Source organism: Mercenaria mercenaria, chromosome 1 (genome assembly GCF_021730395.1).
Source record: "Mercenaria mercenaria strain notata chromosome 1, MADL_Memer_1, whole genome shotgun sequence".
NCBI classification, from domain to species: Eukaryota; Metazoa; Mollusca; class Bivalvia; order Venerida; family Veneridae; genus Mercenaria; species Mercenaria mercenaria.
In genome coordinates this window covers 94,085,927-94,099,563 of record NC_069361.1, presented here as the reverse complement: position 1 = coordinate 94,099,563, position 13,637 = coordinate 94,085,927, and the positions used below count along the sequence as shown (strand labels likewise).

Sequence of the window (13,637 nt, the reverse complement as noted above, 5' to 3'; positions counted from 1 at the left end):
GCCTTAAACTATTGTTACATTGCACTCAAGTGATAGCTCCAACTTCCTCAGATATGCCCTATTTAACTACCCAGCATCAAAATATTCAAGAGGACTGTCTCATGTGACAGCTCCTGTTGTTGCAGAAAGTACCCAACATTACTGCACACCTTTGAAAAGTTCACTCTGTAATTCTAGAATTGTCTTTTCACAGGTATAAAAAGCCAGCAAATTACAAGCGTAAGAATCTACAGCTGTTCACAGTTAAACCACTGTATCTCCATCTAAAACTCACCATCAACACATAAACAGGCGCAAACACTGACGTCCTGGATGCTTCACCAGAACTGATATTGGGACTTGGAGAAAGTTTTTTTCATGAAATTTTTAGAAATATAACAAACATGCCAGTGGAATGCATTTAAATAGTAACTAGTCTTGCATATATAATATTGAAGAGTGTAAACTTGTCATTTGTTATTTATCAGGGTTTGTTATTTTCAGATTGTTTGGTACAGTTTTATAATATTTCATACATAGTTTTCATGTCTATACCAGTAATTTTGACAAACCTATACACTCCAGACTTAGTAATAGAGTTGATGGTTTGATTTGTTTCTATTTAATTACTGACATGAAATCCAATCTAGATACTAAGTCTGGAGCTTGGTGAAAAACACTGATGTCCTTTGGTTGACATAGAAAATAATCAAGGACCTTATCATCTGAGTTAAGATATGCAGGAATTTAATCACAATTGCATAAGTCAAGAGGTTAAATATCCAAGCATATGAATGATGAACCATGGTGTATTAGACAATAAACCACAAAAAAAAGCATTAGTTATGCTCAGAAAAAAAGTTATACAAAAAATACTGATTAACCTTTATTGCATGGTAATAAATGCTGACATCATGTGGCAAAATTTGGTGCTTTTCAACACTGATTTTCTTATTGGTTTGGACAAACAAATCATGTCATGTTACAATGTTTCATAATTTATAAAATTTTGTTCAGAATTTTATGTGTTCTGTGACAAAATTGCTGATTTGTAATTGTAAGATGGAACAGACATAGCCATAGTAATATTTTGCTCAAGACTTTATTGTTGATTTAAGGTACAGTGTGTCTTAATGTTTATGTTGATTTAAGCTCTAACATGTCTCAATGTTTATATTGATTTAAGCTACAGGATATCTTATTTTTGTAGGGGGTTGTGAGCATTTCACTTCTAAATTAAGACTTGGTATCTAATAATGTCTGACCCCCTAACCAAGGGGTTGATGTCATCCTGCTTTTGTAAACAGATGTTTTTAGCTCACCTGTCACAAAGTGACAAGGTGAGCTTTTGTGATCGCGCGGTGTCCGTTGTCCGTCGTCCGTCCGTCCGTGCGTCCGTGCGTCCGTCCGTCCGTAAACTTTTGCTTGTGACCACTCTAGAGGTCACATTTTTCATGGAATCTTTATGAAAGTTGGTCAGAATGTTCATCTTGATGATATCTAGGTCAAGTTCGAAACTGGGTCACGTGCCATCAAAAACTAGGTCAGTAGGTCTAAAAATAGAAAAACCTTGTGACCTCTCTAGAGGCCATATATTTCATAAGATCTTCATGAAAATTGGTCAGAACGTTCACCTTGATGATATCTAGGTCAAGTTCGAAACTGGATCATGTGCCATCAAAAACTAGGTCAGTAGGTCTAAAAATAGAAAAACGTTGTGACCTCTCTAGAGGCCATATATTTCACAAGATCTTCATGAAAATTGGTCAGAACGTTCACCTTGATGATATCTAGGTCAAGTTCGAAACTGGGTCATGTGCCATGAAAAACTAGGTCAGTAGGTCAAATAATAGAAAAACGTTTTGACCTCTCTAAAGGCCATATTTTTCATGGGAGTTGTATGAAAGTTGGTCTGAATGTTCACCTTGATGATATATAGGTCAAGTTCGAAACTGGGTTACGTGCGGTCAAAAACTAGGTCAGTAGGTCTAAAAATAGAAAAACCTTGTGACCTCTCTAGAGGCCATATATTTCATGAGATCTTCATGAAAAGTGGTCAGAATGTTCACCTTGATGATATCTAGGTCAAATTCAAAAATGGGTGAAGTGCCGTCAAAAACTAGGTCAGTAGGTCAAATAATAGAAAAACCTTGTGACCTCTTTAGAGGCCATATTTTTCATGGGATCTGTATGAAAGTTGGTCTGAATGTTCATCTTGATGATATCTATGTCAAATTCGAAAGTGGGTCACGTGCCATCAAAAACTAGGTCAGTAGGTCAAATAATAGAAAAACCTTGTGACCTCACTAAAGGCCATATTTTTCATGGGATCTGTATGAAAATTGGTCTGAATGTTCATCTTGATAATATCTAGGTCAAGTTCGAAAGAGGGTCATGTGCGGTCAAAAACTAGGTCATTAGGTCTAAAAATAGAAAAACCTTGTGACCTCTCTAGAGGCCATACTTTTGAATGGATCTCCATGAAAATTGGTCAGAATGTTCACCTTGATGATATCTAGATCAAGTTTGAAACTGGGTCACGTGCCTTAAAAAATTAGGTCAGTAGTCAAATAATAAAAAAACGTTGTGACCTCTCTAGAGGCCGTACTTTTCATGGGGTCTGTATGAAAGTTGGTCTGAATGTTCATCTTAATGATATCTAGGTCAAGTTTGAAACTGGGTCAACTGCGGTCAAAAACTAGGTCAGTAGATCTAAAATTATTAAAATCTTTTGACCTCTCTAGAGGCCATATTTTTCAATGGATCTTCATTAAAATTGATCTGAAAGTTCACCTTGATGATTTGTAGGTCAGTTTCAAAACTGGGTCATGTGCGGTCAAAAAATAGGCCAGTAGGTATAAAAATAGAAAAACCTTGTGACCTCTCTAGAGGCCATATTTTTCATGAGATCTTCATGAAAATTAGGGAGAATATTCACCTTGATGATATCTAGGTAAAGTTTAAAACAGGGTCACATACCTTCGAAAACTAGGTCAATAGGTCAAATAATAGAAAAACCTTGTGACCTCTCTGGAGACCATATTTTTCAATGGATCTTCATGAAAATTGGTCAGAATTTTTATCTTGATAATATCTAGTTCAATTTATTTTAATGAATTTTGGTCAGAATGATTGCCTTGATGAAATCTAGGTCAGCTTCGAATATGGGTTATCTAGGGTCAAAAAGTAGGTCATTAGGTCAAATTAAAGAAAAACCTTGTGTATGCGATAGAGGCTATATTTTTCAATTGATCTTCATGAAATTCAGTCAGGATGATTGCCTTGATAAAATCTTGGTCAAGTTTGAATATGGGTCATCTTGGGTCAAAAATTAGGTCACTAGGTCAAATCAAAGAAAAACCTTGCGCATGCAATAGAGGCTGTATTTTTCAATTGATCTTTATGAAATTTGGTCAGAATTATTGCCTTGATAAAATCTAGGTAGAGTTCGAATATGGGTCATCTGGGGTCAAAAACTAGGTCACTAGGTCAAATAAAAGAAGTACTTGTGTTTGCTCCAATTTTAATGATACTTGGTCAGAATATTTTTTTCCATGCAATCACTAGGTCTATGTTTACACTGTTATGGTGTATTATGGTGTGTTTCTCAGGTGAGCGACCCAGGGCCATCTTGGCCCTCTTGTTTATTGTTGTTTCTACTGGTAATTATATATCTGCTACATATGAAATAACGATGTTCAAAGCTGTTTTAGGCATGAACTCAAGTGAAAGTGTATACATGTAACTCCCAGTGAAAAACACTGTAAATAAGCACATTCTGTATTTAGTAAGCTTTAATTGTTGTATTGAATGGTATGAAATACCTGGTCCTGTTTGTTTTAAATGTTGTGATTCACTTGCCAAACCTGTGTTTTAGAGATAGATGATTTCCTCAAAGAAAGTAGAAGTTTTTATTTTTATACATCTTTTATCTGAGTGAAAAAGATGCATCTTGCACAATTTAGAAAGCCACAAATCAAGATATTCCATTACTCTGATTATGAATTGACACTCAATAGTTTTTAGACCCCTACCTGTGGAATACTGGAAGGGACTTAGTCTCCTTCTATCTGCCCATCCGCCTGCCCATCCGTCCATCAGCAAATCTGGATCTTGCAATTACTCAAAAGATATTCAAGCTAGGTTCATAAAACTTGGTCTGTGAATAGAAGGCAATGTGTAGATTATGCACATACATGGCTTACACTTGTAGGTAATAGATCATGGTTTCTATTGATGATCAAGTAAAAATTGCTTTCACTCCATAACTTTTATATGCATTGATGGATTGTCTTAATACTACATACAAACATTCCCCATGATAAGACAATGTGTCCACACATGGTTGATACTTGTCAGTTAAAGATCAAGGTCACTGTTTAAGGTCAAGTAAAAATTTGTTTCCGCTCCATAACTTTTATATGCATTGAAGGATTTTCTTACAACTACACTGAAATGTTCCCAATGATTAGACTGTGTGTCACATGACCAGTGGTTCTCAGTCAAATGTGAAGGTCACTATAATTGAAGGTCAAGTAAAATTGTTTCTGCTCCATAACTTTTATGTGCATTGATGGATTATCTTTGTACTGCACACAAATGTGTCGCATACATGATCTATGCTTGTAGGTCAAGGTCACTATTGAAATTTGAGTAAAAAGAGTTTTTGTTATTTAGCTCCTAAATGCCTTCAAGCATATTTAGTCCTAAAACTGTTGCCAACAACCACAAGGGACAAACACTAACAAAGTTTTCCACCTGTAGGGGACTTCTGTATTGCCACTGCAATACTTGTGTCACTTGTTGCTTTAAGGCCTGTCTGTATTCAGCACATTTTTTACTGGGCTACAGTAAAAACTTGAAAAGCAAAAATCTCATGAACTTTAGTTCTGATTTCTTGTAATAAAATAGTTTTCTTTTTTAAACTATTTCCCATAACTAAAGTAAAATAAATTCAGGATGTGATAAAACACACATTGAACAACCTGCAAGTCAGTAGTCAAAACTATTTGTCAAAGGGCAATCATTTTGACTACTGCCCCTCAAGTCTTTAAAAATGTTTATTATAAACACATTGTGGCAACTCATGCCTGAAAACAGCTCTTGAAAATAGAAAGGTATTTTTAGATATTGACAGGATTTGTGTAGGTTCTTTTAAGAACAAGAGGAGAAAATTTGTAAACCGCATTCCAAGAGATGTTTTTCTTCTTGAATCATAATGTATATATTTTTTCCTTTACAGATAGTTTATATATACAATGAAATGTGCTTCAGACTTTTATTATATACAGATCTTTGTGTTGTTTGATTGTGTTTTAGGCAGTTTAGGAGTTTTTGTTTGACATATAGAGCCATGTGACCCCCACCCCACAGTTATGCAACTTGTCAGTACATTTTATATTTGAGAAAGCATCTTCTTATGTCTGAAATAACGCTTGTCAGTCACAATATCCATTGAGTTTTAAGCAGCATTGTTAATAAAAACAGTCTGCAAAATATATAACTGTAGGGAAGTGTTTTTCTCCTTTAAGGTAGTTCTTCACATTTCATCAGAAGTCATGGCTTAATGTCCTTTACATATGTATGGGTTGTGAGAAGTTTCTTAAAAAATTACATTTTTAGACTTTTTCTATTTGTAAGAATGTCATCAAAAGTTGATTTTCCGTACTTTTATTATGAAAACTTCCTTGATTTCACATTTTTTCAAATCCGTCCAGCAGAAAATTATGCATACTACCCAGTTTTTTTTATTGGCTGAAGTAATGCACTGAAAAATTAAGGACAAGTCAATTCTACATTGTAGATGAAGTTATGGTCAGAGCAGAACTACATGTGACTGATTTAGTTGTATTTGAAAAAAAAATCTGGTATAAAGTCTTTATTAATTTTTTATAGTTTAAATAAGTGTGTAACTAAAAGGGAACCAAGTTATTAAGTGCTTTTGTTTTCAAAGAAAATGTCTTCCATTTGCAACACCCCTCTTTTTTGGCGGGAGGTTGCTTGTATTGTTGCTTGGCAAAGAACATTGTCACAGAGAAACTTTCTAACAACTGTTTTCAATTATTAAATGTCATTTTAGTCTAGGTGGTTATTTTATGGTATTTCTATCCATTAACCAATCACAGTATTCAGGTACAATCGCACCATCAAAGGGAGGTAACATAATTACAAAATATTAGAATAACCTGTTGATAACCATATCTAGATATATTAAAGTGATTTGAGAATGGATATAAGAAAATGAAAACAATTAAACTGTAAGAAAATAAGTAAGATGAAGGAAATGTTTCATAGGAGTAATCTAGTATAAATCCTTTATTAATTTCTCTAAACAAGGCTGTTTTTTATGTTTCAGCATTTACCTGAAGAATGTGTCGTGGCCTCTTTTAAGGTCAAAGTCAAGGTGACAGCATATTTAATACATAGTCTCCGCTGGCATGGGGGAATCCTGTGTGACACATACATTTTATAAACAGCTCTTGTATTATTTTTGTTGACTGGTTACAGTTGTATACAATTTCTTTTACATTTTTTGTCATTTCCCTATATCCAAAAAATAAATTGTATAACAAAATTTCTTTGTGGTATGGTTAGATATTGCATACTAATTAACCTTTCTGTGTAAATGAAGCAGTATGGGGAGATATTTGCTTTTACTAAAAGCAAATTCTTGTACTGTTTCGTTTTTATGATGTAAAGTGTGTTATTATAGTTTAGTTTTACTGTATAACCTCAGGTAGGGTATGTTCAGTGACATTTACAGTCTGTGTTAAATGTGGATATATTTTCATTTGCTGCTAGATCTATATTGCTATACAATTACAGGAACAGTGTCACCTTATTAATATGGAGAGCTATGTGGTCTTTAGAGGGGACAGAATTTCTGCTGTATCACATTTGTCAAAACATCTTTCCATATTAGATAACTTGTGATGGTATTATTGACATGTAGTCCAGCACTGTATTCATTACTGTAAAGAATAATGACATTATGTAGTGTCTCTGTTAATGTTGAATGTTCATTGTTTCCAGACTGTGCACTCAAAATGCTGAGTGTTCACTGGTTCCAGACTGTGCACTCTAAATGATGAATGTTCATTGGTTCCAGACTGTGCACTGTAAATGCTGAATGTTCACTGGTTCCAGACTGTGCATTGTAAATGCTGAATGTTCATTGTTTCCAGACTGTGCACTCAAAATGCTGAATGTTCACTGGTTCCAGACTGTGCACTCTACATGCTGAATGTTCATTGGTTGCAGACTGTGCACTGTAAATGCTGAATGTTCACTGGTTCCAGACTGTGCACTGTAAATGCTGAATGTTCATTGTTTCCAGACTGTGCACTCCAAATGCTGAATGTTCATTGTTTTCAGACTTGCACTCTAAATGCTGAATGTTCATAGGTTTCAGACTGTGCACTCTAAATGCTGAATGTTCATTGTTTTCAGACTGTGCACACTAAATGCTGAATGTTCATTGGTTCCAGACTGTGCACTGTAAATGCCTAATGTTCACTGGTTCCAGACTGTGCACTCAAAATGCTGAATGTTCACTGGATCCAGACTGTGCACTCTAAATGCTGAATGTTCATTGTTTCCAGACTGTGCACTCTAAATGCTGAATGTTCATTGTTTTTAGACTGTACACTCTAAATGCTGAATGTTCACTGGATCCAGAATATGCAGTGTAAATGCTGAATGTTCACTAGTTCCAGACTGTGCAGTGTGCACTTTAAATGCTGAATGTTCACTGGTTTCAGACTGTGCACTGTAAATGCTTAATGTTCACTGGTTCCAGACTGTGCACTCAAAATGCTGAATGTTCACTGGATCCAGACTTTGCACTCTAAATGCTGAATGTTCATTGTTTCCAGACTGTGCACTGTAAATGCTGAATGTTCATTGTTTTCAGACTGTGCACTCTAAATGCTGAATGTTCATTGGTTCCAGACTGTGCAGTGTGCACTGTAAATGCTGAATGTTCATTGTTTCCAGACTGTGCACTCTAAATGCTGAATGTTCATTGTTTTCAGACTGTGCACTCTAAATGCTGAATGTTCATTGGTTCTAGACTGTGCAGTGTGCACTCTAAATGCTGAATGTTCACTGGTTTCAGACTGCACTGTAAATGCTTAATGTTCACTGGTTCCAGACTGTGCACTCAAAATGCTGAATGTTCACTGGATCCAGACTGTGCACTCTAAATGCTGAATGTTCATTGTTTCCAGACTGTGCACTCAAAATGCTGAATGTTCATTGTTTTTAGACTGTACACTCTAAATGCTGAATGTTCACTGGAACCAGAATATGCAGTGTAAATGCTGAATGTTCACTAGTTCCAGACTGTGCATTGTAAATGCTGAATGTTCACTGCTTATAGACTGTGCACTGTAAATGCTGAATGTTCACTGGTTCCAAACTGTGCACTGTAAATGCTGAATGTTCACTGCTTATAGACTGTGCACTGTAAATGCTGAATGTTCACTGATTCCAGACTGTGCACTGTAAATGCTTAATGTTCACTGGCTCCAGACTGTGCACTGTTAATGCTGAATGTTCACTGGGGTTAGACTGTGCACTGTAAATGCTGAATGTTCACTCGTTTTAGACTGTACACTCTAAATGCTGAATGTTCATTGGTTCCAGACTGTGCACTGTAAATGCTTAATGTTCACTGGTTCCAGACTGTACACTCAAAATGCTGAATGTTCACTGGATCCCGACTGTGCACTCTAAATGCTAAATGTTCATTGTTTCCAGACTATGCACTCTAAATGCTGAATGTTCATTGTTTTCAGACTGTACACTCTAAATGCTGAATGTTCATTGGTCCCAGACTGTGCACTGTAAATGCTGAATGTTCATGGTACCAGACTGTGCACTGTAAATGCTGAATGTTCACTGGTTCCAGACTGTGCACTCAAAATGCTGAATGTTCACTGGATCCAGACTGTGCACTCTAAATGCTGAATGTTCACTGGATCCAGACTGTGCACTCTAAATGCTGAATGTTCATTGTTTCCAGACTGCACTCTAAATGCTGAATGTTCATTGTTTTCGGACTGTACACTCTAAATGCTGAATGTTCATTGGTTCCAGACTGTGCACTGTAAATGCTGAATGTTCATTCGTTCCAGACTGTGCACTGTAAATGCTGAATGTTCATTGGTTTTAAACTGTACACTCTAAATGCTGAATGTTCATTGGTTCCAGCCTGTGTACTGTAAATGGTGAATGTTAACTGGTTTTAGGCTGCACACTGTAAATGTAAATGCTGAATGACTGTGCACTTTAATGGGGCAAGTATAGTATAGTTAGATGTGCATTTATTTTTCAAGCTGCTTAGCCATTAATCAGACTTCTGAAGTCATTCCATCCATTTAATATGCATATTATATAGAAAAATTTATATTTTTGTCAGAATTTTTCCTTTTTATATTACATGTATACTCAATTAAAATTTAAATAAAATGTTGTAACAAAATCTGTTTTTCTTGTTATAATATCATTATAATGATGTTTGTTGCAAGATACCAGTCTGCAGTCCTGAGGGTACAGGTGTGGTAAAAAGCATAAGAGTGAAGGTATTATTGTGCTGCTGGAGGGAGACGTATTCCTACTGTACTATCTGTCATTCCATATGCTTGTTCGTATCCATACTCAGTCTGAACTGGAGAATACTTGGCTGAATTTTAACTGCCCACCGTTATATAACTGAAATACTGTTGAAAAATGGCATTAAATCCAAAACAAGCAAACAAGAGATTTTTGTCTCACCCACTTTCAGTGGAAGCAAGACTAAGCGATCCTAATTCCGGAAGGCGGCAACAGCATAAACAATCGGAAATAACTCAAAAACTAATTCTACAGCCCCGTGGTGAGTCCTGGCTCCCTAGTGACCTTGACCTTGAAGAAATTAACATTTTTTAGATTTTTTTGACACCTTTGAAAATTCACAAAAGGGACAACTTCTCAAAACCCGTTTCATGTACTGCTTTGAAACCTTGTAGGAAGGTTCAAAAACTCATTTTATACCCCCGTGGTGAGTCCAGGCCCCCTAGTATAACCTTTAAGGAATCGGCCTTCAAAGATTGAAAGTTCACAAAGATGACAATTTTTCGAATAATTGTTACAGATGTAGCTTTGAAACTTTAGACGATTTTAAAACTCATTTTGCATTTACTCCACCAGTCGAAGCACCTGTGGGCAGACACTTTCAGGCAGTGGCCTTGTTAATATACTTTGCTACACATGTTTACCAAATCATGATACATGTTCCAAGATCTAATGTCAAGGTCACACTCAGGTCTGACAGCAGTTGTAAACGGCATGCATGTACGTCACAGGTTAGACATCCCTTACTCTAACCTGAGGAAATCAAGATTTATGGCCATATAGTGATTGTATTCCACCTTTCTGTCCATCTGAAGTTGTATCTCTGGTTTAGTTTGAAGGATTTCAGTTAAATATGGCAGGAATGCTTTTTCTGTGCTATAGGACACTTTTCAGTGAGATTGCACGAGGAACACTAGAATAAAGGTCCTAAATACCTGTGTAATGTTTGGGAAATAAGATTTTAGTTTTGCGTGTTTTGTTGGCGAATAAAACACGGTGTCGAGTTAAGATGCATAGTTTAAATCTAATCATGAACGCATCTGAATTAGTTTTTAGTAAAAAAAAAAAAAGACATTTGAAAAAAATAATGCGTCTTTTTGTAGGAAGAATATGCTTTAGTGAAATCCATTTGGCAGGGGAAATCAATATACTAAATTTGCTTGTTTTAATTGATTCATACAAGGGCCTAAAAGTTTGTATCACAAGTTTCCTAAAAAGTATGTTACCTGGAGACATTCAACGTTACAGGAATGTTGTTCAGCGTAAGAATTAGCCCTCTCCCCCATAAAATATTTTTTTTACTGTTGCAGTTTCTTTTATCTTTTGTTTCCTGATGATGTTTTATAGTATGCATACCCCCACTCCAAGGACTCACACCCCAACCAAAAGTAGTGTGCAAGCTTATGTAGTATTGCAGTGTCAACAAGTAACATATCATAGCAAGTAGGATTGACTTAAATGAACTTCATTCGATCAATGAACTCTTTGAAATTAGAGACAATCTAATGGAACTACATCACTTCGCTGTGTTGTGAGGCCATTTAAGAATGAGAAATCTGGTGATAGCAAGGACTCGTCAAACGCTTGAAAGCGTTTAGCCGACTCAATAACCATATAGTGACATGAAGTGGGAGCATCTAGTTTTTACCTAAGCTCTGTCCTGCCCTCCTCCTCACCTTCCAGAAGTTAAAAAAAATTTATACATTTTGTATTGTCAAATATTTTGTCTTCTATCAATTTGCAAGGCAGATAGTACATTAGTTTGAATAAATGTTGTCCAGTTCCTATCACAAAATTCTTACTTTTAACTAAGATTAAAAGGTTATGTTTTCCTCAAACACTGCATTGCATGCAGATGACACCAATAAACCATTTTTATATCCTTTGTAGTGTTATATACAACTTATTGTAACATACAGATCGGGATTTAAAGTATTAATAAAATATTGTGTAGGTCGCACTATGACTCATTCACAAACAAAACGGGACGTGGAAAATTCTGGAAGTCGGGCAAATGTTAGCAGGACACTTGTCTTTACGTTGCACAAAAGTTTTAAGGAAGGTTGGGCGAGTGATTCAAAGAGAGGGTGACAAAATACGTTTAATACTTTCTGCGCCGCAAACTTATCTGATGTTGTCATTTCTGAAAATACGTGCGACCATTACTTTCAAAATTACATCACCATTTTAATATAAGTGATGTCAAAGACTTGAAACGCAAAATAATTAGGCGCCACATGTTGCCATTAACGACGATATAAACTTTAATCGTGTGAGATGTATATCGGGAAAGTTACATGAATTTAAAAGGAAGCCGCTTCTTTTTGTAGGTAGAAAACTAAGTGTGCGCCCACTAGCACTGATTGCCATCCATATTTAAACAAGAGCTGTCTCCATAGGATGACACATGCCCCCGACGGCACTTTGAATGAATAGTTATGGCCGATGTTAGAGTTTAGGACCTTTGACCTACGGATCTGGGTCTTGCGCGCGACACGTCATCTTACTGTGCCACACATTCATGCGTAGTTATTTTAAGATCCATGCATGAATGACAAAGATATGAACCGGACACGCCCATCAATGCACTATCATGAAATATGACTTTTAACGTCTAAGTGTGACCTTGACCTTTGAGCTACATACCTGGGTCTTGCACCCGACACGTCGTCTTACTGTGCCATACATTCATGTGTAGTTACTTGAAAATCCATCCATGGATGACAAAGATATGGACTGGACACGCCCAACTATCATGAAAAATGACCTTTAACGTCTAAGTGTGACCTTGACCTTTAAGCTACGGACCTGGGTCTTGCGCGTGACACGTCGTCTTACTGTGCCATACATTCATGCCAAGTTATTTGAAAATCCATCCATCGATGACAAAGATATGGACCGGACACGCCCAACTATCATGAAAAATGACCTTTAAAGTCTAAGTGTGACCTTGACCTTTGAGCTACGGACCTGGGTCTTGCGCGCGACACGTCATCTTACTGTGGTACACATTCATGCCAAGTTATTTGAAAATCCATCCATGGATGACAAAGATATGGACCGGACACGCCCAACTATCATGAAAATTGACCTTTAAAGTCTAAGTGTGACCTTGACCTTTGAGCTACGGACCTGGGTCTTGCGCGCGACACGTCGTCTTACTGTGGTTCACATTCATGCCAAGTTATTTGAAAATCCATCCATCTATGACAAAGATATGGACCGGACACGAAAATGCGGACAGACCGACAGACCGACAGACTGACAGACTGACAGACCGACAGACTGACAGACCGACAGACAGACGGTTCAAAAACTATATGCCTCCCTTCGGGGGCATAAAAATACTTAAATAATATGACAGATATTTAATTTTAAACTCTATAGTCCTCTCGAGTATACATTGAAATAACACCAGTTGAAATAATCATTTTCGGTCTTTTCGAAATAATAAAAAAAAAATCGCAATTTTCTGGGACAACCCTCGTATATGTATGTATACCAGTTCTACGGGCCATAAAACTTTAACTCTTGTTTTAACTCAGGCAATCGGACTGAAACTTGCAAGATGGCATTTCCATACAGCAGTTAACATTACTACCATGTTATTTAAGTACTACAAATCATGTCTTAGATATGGCTCCAGATGGAAGGATACCTATACCTTTGGCAGGGGGTAATAAAGGCCTTTAACTTAACATTATCCTGAACTATTTAAGGTTTAAATCAAATCCATTAAAGTAATATACAGTAACAGTGGCTCAAAATTAATCTGAAATTCTAAGTAAAAAGGGGGGATACTTCTTGAACAATTGGTGAGAGTTATGGCCCTTGTTACATGTGATTTGGGTGATTATATGGAACAATAATCAAATTCTGTAAGTAATAAGAGAGATACAGTAAAATGCATCAAAATTAGCCTACACTTCAAAGTAAAAGGGGGGCATAAGTCATTTAAAACAAGAGGGCCATGAAGGCCCTGTATCACTCAACTGACCAAGATAGTTTCATTAAGATATGGTCATCAATGTGGCCTCTAGAGT

The 13,637-nt window shown here is 36.4% G+C and overlaps 1 protein-coding gene across 1 annotated transcript in view; it reads left to right on the top strand.

Annotated features, from left to right (window-relative positions):
- The window catches only part of LOC123530061 (axin interactor, dorsalization-associated protein-like), a 28,399-nt gene extending 18,936 nt beyond the window's left edge, over window positions 1-9,463 (top strand). The window contains exon 10 of the mRNA XM_045310755.2: window positions 194-9,463. Coding sequence (XP_045166690.1) covers window positions 194-287 — 94 coding nt within the window. The 3' untranslated portion in view covers window positions 288-9,463. The remainder of the gene's footprint in view (window positions 1-193) is intronic.
- The last annotated feature ends 4,174 nt before the right edge of the window (window positions 9,464-13,637 follow it).